The sequence below is a fragment of the Gavialis gangeticus genome, unplaced genomic scaffold, assembly GCF_001723915.1.
Source record: "Gavialis gangeticus isolate Ggan-Ray unplaced genomic scaffold, GavGan_comp1, whole genome shotgun sequence".
NCBI lineage: Eukaryota > Metazoa > Chordata > Crocodylia > Gavialidae > Gavialis > Gavialis gangeticus.
The window spans coordinates 110,523,263-110,530,215 of record NW_017729025.1 but is presented as its reverse complement, the minus strand read 5'-3'; the positions used below and the strand labels follow the sequence as shown (position 1 = coordinate 110,530,215).

General features: G+C 37.3%; 1 protein-coding gene across 1 annotated transcript in view; it reads left to right on the top strand.

The window, feature by feature from the left end:
- PDHX (pyruvate dehydrogenase complex component X) overlaps nucleotides 1–6,953 on the top strand; it is a 114,452-nt gene that overhangs the window by 41,698 nt on the left and 65,801 nt on the right. The window contains exons 3-4 of the mRNA XM_019519403.1: nucleotides 2,271–2,479; nucleotides 4,093–4,191. Of these exons, the coding sequence (XP_019374948.1) occupies nucleotides 2,271–2,479; nucleotides 4,093–4,191 (308 nt within the window). The remainder of the gene's footprint in view (nucleotides 1–2,270; nucleotides 2,480–4,092; nucleotides 4,192–6,953) is intronic.

Here is a 6,953-nt window from a genome sequence, read left to right as displayed (position 1 = left end):
GGGACTTTTTACCATCTTGTACCATCTATAATTTTCCCAGAGTCTGACAAGGGGCCTTTGATCCTGAAAGCTTGCAGAAAAGGACAGTTTTTTTGCAATTTCCCAGTTGGTTTAATAAAAGGTATCATTTTGGAACCAAGAGTTCTAGTTTTTTGTATAATAGCAATAAAGTACTCTCACTTTTTTCTCAAATGAAACTAAGTTTTCGTTGTTTAAATATGGCCATTGTTTTAATGGGGGAGAACGATGCCCCAAAATATTGCTGTAGTTCCCAGCACCAGATCGTGACTCAGATGAGGGTCACGGGGCAATGCTGGTGGCGCTACACAGAAAAGACCAGCTGGGCCACGTACCGGGACCTCCCATGCTTCCATCTCTGGGTCGCTGTCACTGCCGCACTCCGCTTCCAGCAGGGGGGCAGGAGAAAAAAAGGTTGGGAACCACTGCTGTAGATCTTAATGCTACTTTTAATTTTATAAAAACTGTAACCTTAACATAAATTTTAGTATGAAAGGGTTAGACTGGCAGTAGTGTAAATATGAAATATTTTATCAGGTGGTTTTCTTTACCTGGTTCAGAAGTGGCCACTTCTCTATTTAATTTAATTTAATTTAATTTAATTTAATTTAATTTAATTTATTGTCTTGGCTTTTGACTTGGCGGGACTATCTCTCTAGGTTGACAGGATAATTAAACTATGATACTACACCTCCACTTAAAGTATACAAAACCAGTATCTCGGTGACAATCCTAGATGGAGCAATTCATCAGGTGCTATCAATCCCAGTATCTGATAAAGTAGGCTGTTGCCTGCAGAAGCTTATGCCTCTCTGAACCTGTTAGTTTCTAAAGTGCCACCATGCCCTGCTGTTTGCCCAACATCAGACTAACAAAACTAGCTACCTCTATCTGTTAGATAGAGAAGATTAATGGCTGTAAATTTAGATCCACCTTGTGACATCACATTTTATAATGAATATTGTTAAACTAGGTTTAGTTAAGCTTGTTACCTGGAAAACTTTTTGGACTAACCCTAAGGCCAATAAGATTTATATAGGTAGGCTTGCTTACATAATGCATCTAGTGCTATGAATTGTTCTGTATTTTGCAAATAGGTGGTTGTGTTCATCATAGTCAAAATTTCAGTACTTCCAAATGGTGACTCAGATCCTGCTCCAGTATGGAATATGAGCAAGATTTAGCTTTACACCAAAAAATTTTCAGCCATTTTCTGTTATCTTGAGTCTAGCTGAGTTTGGGACCAGTCCAGCCAAGCATTTTTCCTGGCTACCTGTGAAACCAGGGTCATTTCTGACATTTTGGGGATTGCCAAATCATAGAGATGCCCTAAGAGTATTTCCTGTGCAAAGGATTGTAATGGTGGTGACCTCCAGTCTGTGGGTTTGTTTGATGACAGGTTAAAGGACATTGTAATTACTTTGATCAGAGGACCTATCCTTGCATTTTCAATAAAACATGGTCTGGGTCTGATTTGCTTTAGCAAATGAATTCAACCATTTTTACCAATCTGTGCAAATCATGGGGTTCCCAGCGCACTTTGTAAGGGTTACATATATGCCACAAAACTGCTGTCACTTCTCAGGTGGGATGGAACAGCTGTTCTACATGTGTAATGCTGAAACATTTATCAGATTAGAAAGCAAAGATTAATGTCAGAAATGTTGAGGAATTGTAGTTACGATTTACCTTTTTTTCCAGTTTCTCTGATTGCTGTTGTATGCAATATCCAAGTTTCCAAGGACTTTGGGATATTTGATTTAAGATTAAAAATTGAAAAGGACTGCATTGCACACACTATCATTATCCAAAGCTGATAATTTGTCCTAGATATATAAACCATATTTTTCAAACTTAGTTGCCTAAAATAAGATACCTAAATCCGTATAGAAAACTTAATAAATTAGGTTGTTTTGCAGAGTTGTGGGGCACCTGGAACTCTTACCAACTTGGAGGGTTTAAACACCTGACAGATGGAAAATTTCTTAGAAAGAAAAAGCAACTTCGGCATAAGTTAACACTTTACCTTGGCCTTAGTATCAACTGTTTAATTCTGGTCCTGGATGGTGGTTTTTTGAGTTTTTTTTTAAATAGTAACAAAAATAAAACTATAAAACTTTCTGTTCTCTTCTGATGACATGTCACTAGTATGCCTGAAAAATCTACATCTACTTGATGTGGGTGGTGGTGTTTTGATTTGATGATGCTGTATATAGCATACTTGTAATATCCTTATTGTCTTTTATATTTAGATGGAAGAAGGAAGTAAAAATGTGCGCCTGGGAACACTCATTGCTTTGCTAGTAGAAGAAGGGCAGGACTGGAAACAAGTTGAAATACCAGCAGACGTTGGTGGTGATCTACCTTCTCAGGCTCCACAAGCATCTGTACCTCCTCCCACTCCAGGAGGCCCTGTGATTCCAGCCCCTAGCAAAATGGAACCTCCACCTGGAAAACTGCAGTGAGTCTCTATATTCGGCATGAGCCAATGCTTTCATTGGTCCCACAGTTGGAGCCGCATTCATCCCTTGTGTAACTTATGAAATTGGTGATCTTCATGAATTGTGCTGTCTTGTATCTAAAGCTGAATTATTGTTTGAGATCTTCTTACAACTTTGATTTATTTAGACCTTGCTATGCAGGCAAGTCTCTTTGCTATAACATATAGTGTGAACTTAAAATGATATAGTTACACAGACATAATTCTCAGCATGGCTTTTTTAGTCTCATTGGAGTTCTTTTGCCACTTTAGCTCATGTCACATGGGAGAGATTTTAAACTAAGATGAAAAACAAGTGTTCCAATACTAAAATAAGTGTGTCCACATTAGAGTGGATATGCTTGTAGACTATAACCCACTTTCTCTGATCTGTATGAAATGGTGTCACAGAATAACTTCTTTTTGTTTTCTTAGTAGGGTGGGTGTGAAACATTCAAGACTATTGACATAAGAAATGTGCCTGTCATTAAATGAATGCAAATTTGTAAGGACAGCTTGGTAACAATCTGAATAAATATCTTGAATAGAAAATGAGTTTACCACAGTGAGACAGTGCAAGTATTGGCTGTCTATAAATCATTGATTTAGTTAGTTTAATAGAAGTTGTCTACAAAATTGCAGCAGTACTTTTGAATTGTCTTTTTTCATAAATCTATAATGCTTTTTTATTTATATTGTAAGAAGATCCTGGCTATGGGGTGCTGGTGGTTGTATACCTTATTATAACTGGACAGAGTACTGTGTCCAACTGATTGATTGCTGTGTGGAGATAAGACTTGTTAAATATAGACAGAGAAATATAACTTCTTGGTAGTGAGGTTAGTCAGTAAATAATGCTGTGGCTTTATGGTTCCCTGCCTAATTGCATGCCAGATTTGTTTATTTACTTTTGCTACTAGCATTCAGGCTGTCCTAACTCAGCCAGGGAAGCCATGTGAAAATCACTAATTGAGATCATTATCTGCATGCTTGCTAGAGTAGGAAGATGTTCAGAATACCCACAAGGATTAAGTCAAGAGTTTTTTTCAAATAGAAGAATATAAGAATGCAACCTGTTTTAGTGAAGGTCCTAATTGCAAATGTGAGATAATTGATTTGAAACAATGAACAGCAATTGTGATTTATATTTCTTATATAATCCCAAGCATATAATATTTGAGAAGTAAGGGAAATCTGAATTTGACTCTGTAAAGCAGAAAATACATCAATGGTATTGAGACACATATCACTTCATTTCTTCTAAATGGCCTAGAGGAGATAGCTGTCCTATCATTAAACTTGAGATGATCTCTAGCTTTGGTCTTTTGAACCTTTGAGATCCCCAGAAACTGATGTAATTTAGTACAGTCTCAAACCTGCACCGACTTGGTGTAGAGACCAGCCATACATATTGCAACCCTGGGGTCAATGGAGTTAAGTGAGCTTTGAGCTTCCTATTCTACTTACTGACTTGCAATGTCCTTCCCCAGCTGCTACTGAAGATCTGAATTATAGCATGTGGGTTATAGTAGCTCTTGAGAGACTTTTACATGTTAATCTAAGATGATTATTTAGATTATATATTTTTATTTTAGGATTCGTTTAAGTCCTGCTGCTCGTAACATTCTGGAGACACATGGACTTGACCCAAGCAACGAAACTTCATCTGGACCTCGAGGAATCTTCACTAAAGAGTATGTATAAGCCTACTGCAATCCTGTAATTAAACCAAGCCTTCTATTAATTTGCTTGTTTTAACCTAGCCCAAATTTCATTATGTTTTTTATATTACATGGTTATTCTTTTTCTTTTTTTCATTTTTGTCCTTTCCTTGGAGGAATTCACAAGTTAAAAGACCAAGGGAGAGGACATTGGAATCTGTGTGTGTGTGTGGGGGGGGTGATGCAAAATGACTCTATTTTTGTCCGTTTGATTCCAGAGATGGGAATTGTCTGGCTGTGGAAGCAGCTGGAGGAGACTGCAGCCCTTGTAGTGCTCTCCATCACAACCCTTTAAATGACTGACTGTTCCCAAACTGAGCTGTAACCTAGTGTTGGGCAGTTGCCCATTCAGCCACAAAGACAAGCAGTTTTATGAGGAGTTTGAAGTTCCTGTTTACACTTCCAGGCCACATCCAGATGTGCATAGACATTTGGTTCCCCAGGGACAACTAGCAGTGGTGCACCTTGTGCCGCCACTAATTGTCCCCGCAACATGCCTGTGCCACGTGCGCTCTGGCACATAGCAAGTTACTTCTGGGGTCAGCAGCCTTACCTAGAGTCCTGGGGGCCTCCCAGGGCAGCAGCAGCAGTAATCCTGCTGCATGGAGCCTGACCAGCAGTGGAGTGTGGCTCTGACCAGCCAGGCTCTGGCTTTGGGTAGCATACCACGTGCACCATTCTGCTTTCTTGCTCTGCTGTGTTTTTTTTGAACACCTTGATATTCAGGGTCAAAAAACCCTCTGTGCTGCTCCCTTCCAGCACAGAACAACTGAACATGGAGTTTGTGGTGCCACATAATGCATGGTCATCCTTGTCTAGGCACGGCCCCAGTGGTCGTTGCTGACCTTAGCAGGCACAGCAGTTCATCTGTGGGGTATTCTAGAATCTATTTTATTGTCCTTCTGGAGAGACTGACCATCATTTAAAAGTGTAGTATCTGCAAGGGACCATTCTATCCATGGCAGTATGGAATCAGCTGATTCTGGAACTGGTCACCATTTGTGGGTCAGGAACTTTTGGCAGGATGCGCTACCAAGTGTGTATGTGTTTGTGTTCTCAAAAAGTCATACAGGGGAGGATTTCCTGCAGAAAAGCTGATTTGGTTTGGATACGTTTGTTCCCTATCTAGGCAGACATCTAAGGGTACTGGTCAAAAGTCTGTTGATCTAATATGTTGGCTCTGCACAGTTTGAAATGTTATACAAAAGATGACAAGTTTTTGTTTAAAGTTGAATACAGTAAGTACCAAATTGTGAAAGAAAATATTACTTTCCCTAGCCTCTGTTTCCTATGTTGATTTGGATCAAATGGGAAGCAAGAGGGATGGTGTATCATTTCTAATAGCAGTGCATTATTCAAAATTCTTTTAAATTATATAATAGTAATTTATAGTGTGTAACTAGTCTATGGCAGGTGGAAACCCTCTGGGAGTCTGAGGGTTCTAATTAACGTTCTGTAGTAGTCATGGAGATGTACCACAGATTTTTACTTGGAAGATAATTATTACAACTACAGAAATATCCTTCTTTAAAATTTATTTCTTCTGTACAGAAAAAGTTGACTTGGAAATATTTTAAAGATACAGCCTGCAGTTTTTATTTAATGAAAAAGATTTCAAATACTTAGATCCTACTATCATATATTATTTGAAAAGAAATGTTTGTAGTTATTTGTAGGCAGGCATTTCATTGTTTAGATGTAATCTTGCATGTTCACGTGAAACTCAGGTCTGCAAAATACATGCCATCTGCAGGGGTAAGTAATTCTGACCTCTCTATCAAGGTAGAATAATAGGTAAACAATACAGCTTGCTTATGTTTTTATAAGCAAGTTGATGAGCAGTCATTATTGGTTACTATGGAACTTAGGTAAATATTAAAACATCTACTTTTCTGGTTCATTAAAAGGATTTTGTTTTTCTACCCACAAGCTATCTTAAAAATAATATATACCTTTAAAACTTAAGACAGCTCCAGGAGAGGGTTTAACCCTGACAGATTTACTCTGTATTTTAATTGGTTGTTTTAGCAGACTAAAAAATCTTTTTTCCCTTGGATCTACAGACATGTTGACTTGATTCCCTATCTTTTCTTTTTTTCATTGTTGAAACTTGTAAGTTGATATGAAAGACAAAATACTGTTCATTTATGTGTGTGTGTGTGTGTGTATATAATTGTAATAATAATCACAGTTAAAAAAAAGAAAAGTAAATTTATAAATATCTAGATACATTTGGTAAGGTCTAGTTATTTGGAATGTGTGTGCGTGCGTGCATGTGTGTGCTCTAAGCTCTGTCTGTGCTCAGCAATTCCAAATAACTAGACCTTACCAAACATAGATAAATAGATATTTAACTTGTAAGTTGATATGAAAGACAAAATACTCTTCATCTTTATATATAAAAAGATATCTCTATCCATATAGATAGATATCTATTTAAAAGAGATCTATATAAATTGATATATCTTTCTATGTATATATAGGTAAAGATATCTTTTTATATAAAAAGATGAAGAGTATTTTGTCTTTCATATCAACTTACAAGTTAAATATCTATTTATCTATGTTTGGTAAGTTTCTAGTTATTTGGAATTGCTGAGCAGACAGAGCTTAGGACATGCACGTGAAGGCACGCGTACAGGTTCCAAATAACTAGATCTTACCAAACGTATCTAGATATTTATACATTTACTTTTCTTTCTTTTTTTTTTTTTTTTTAACTATGACTATCATTA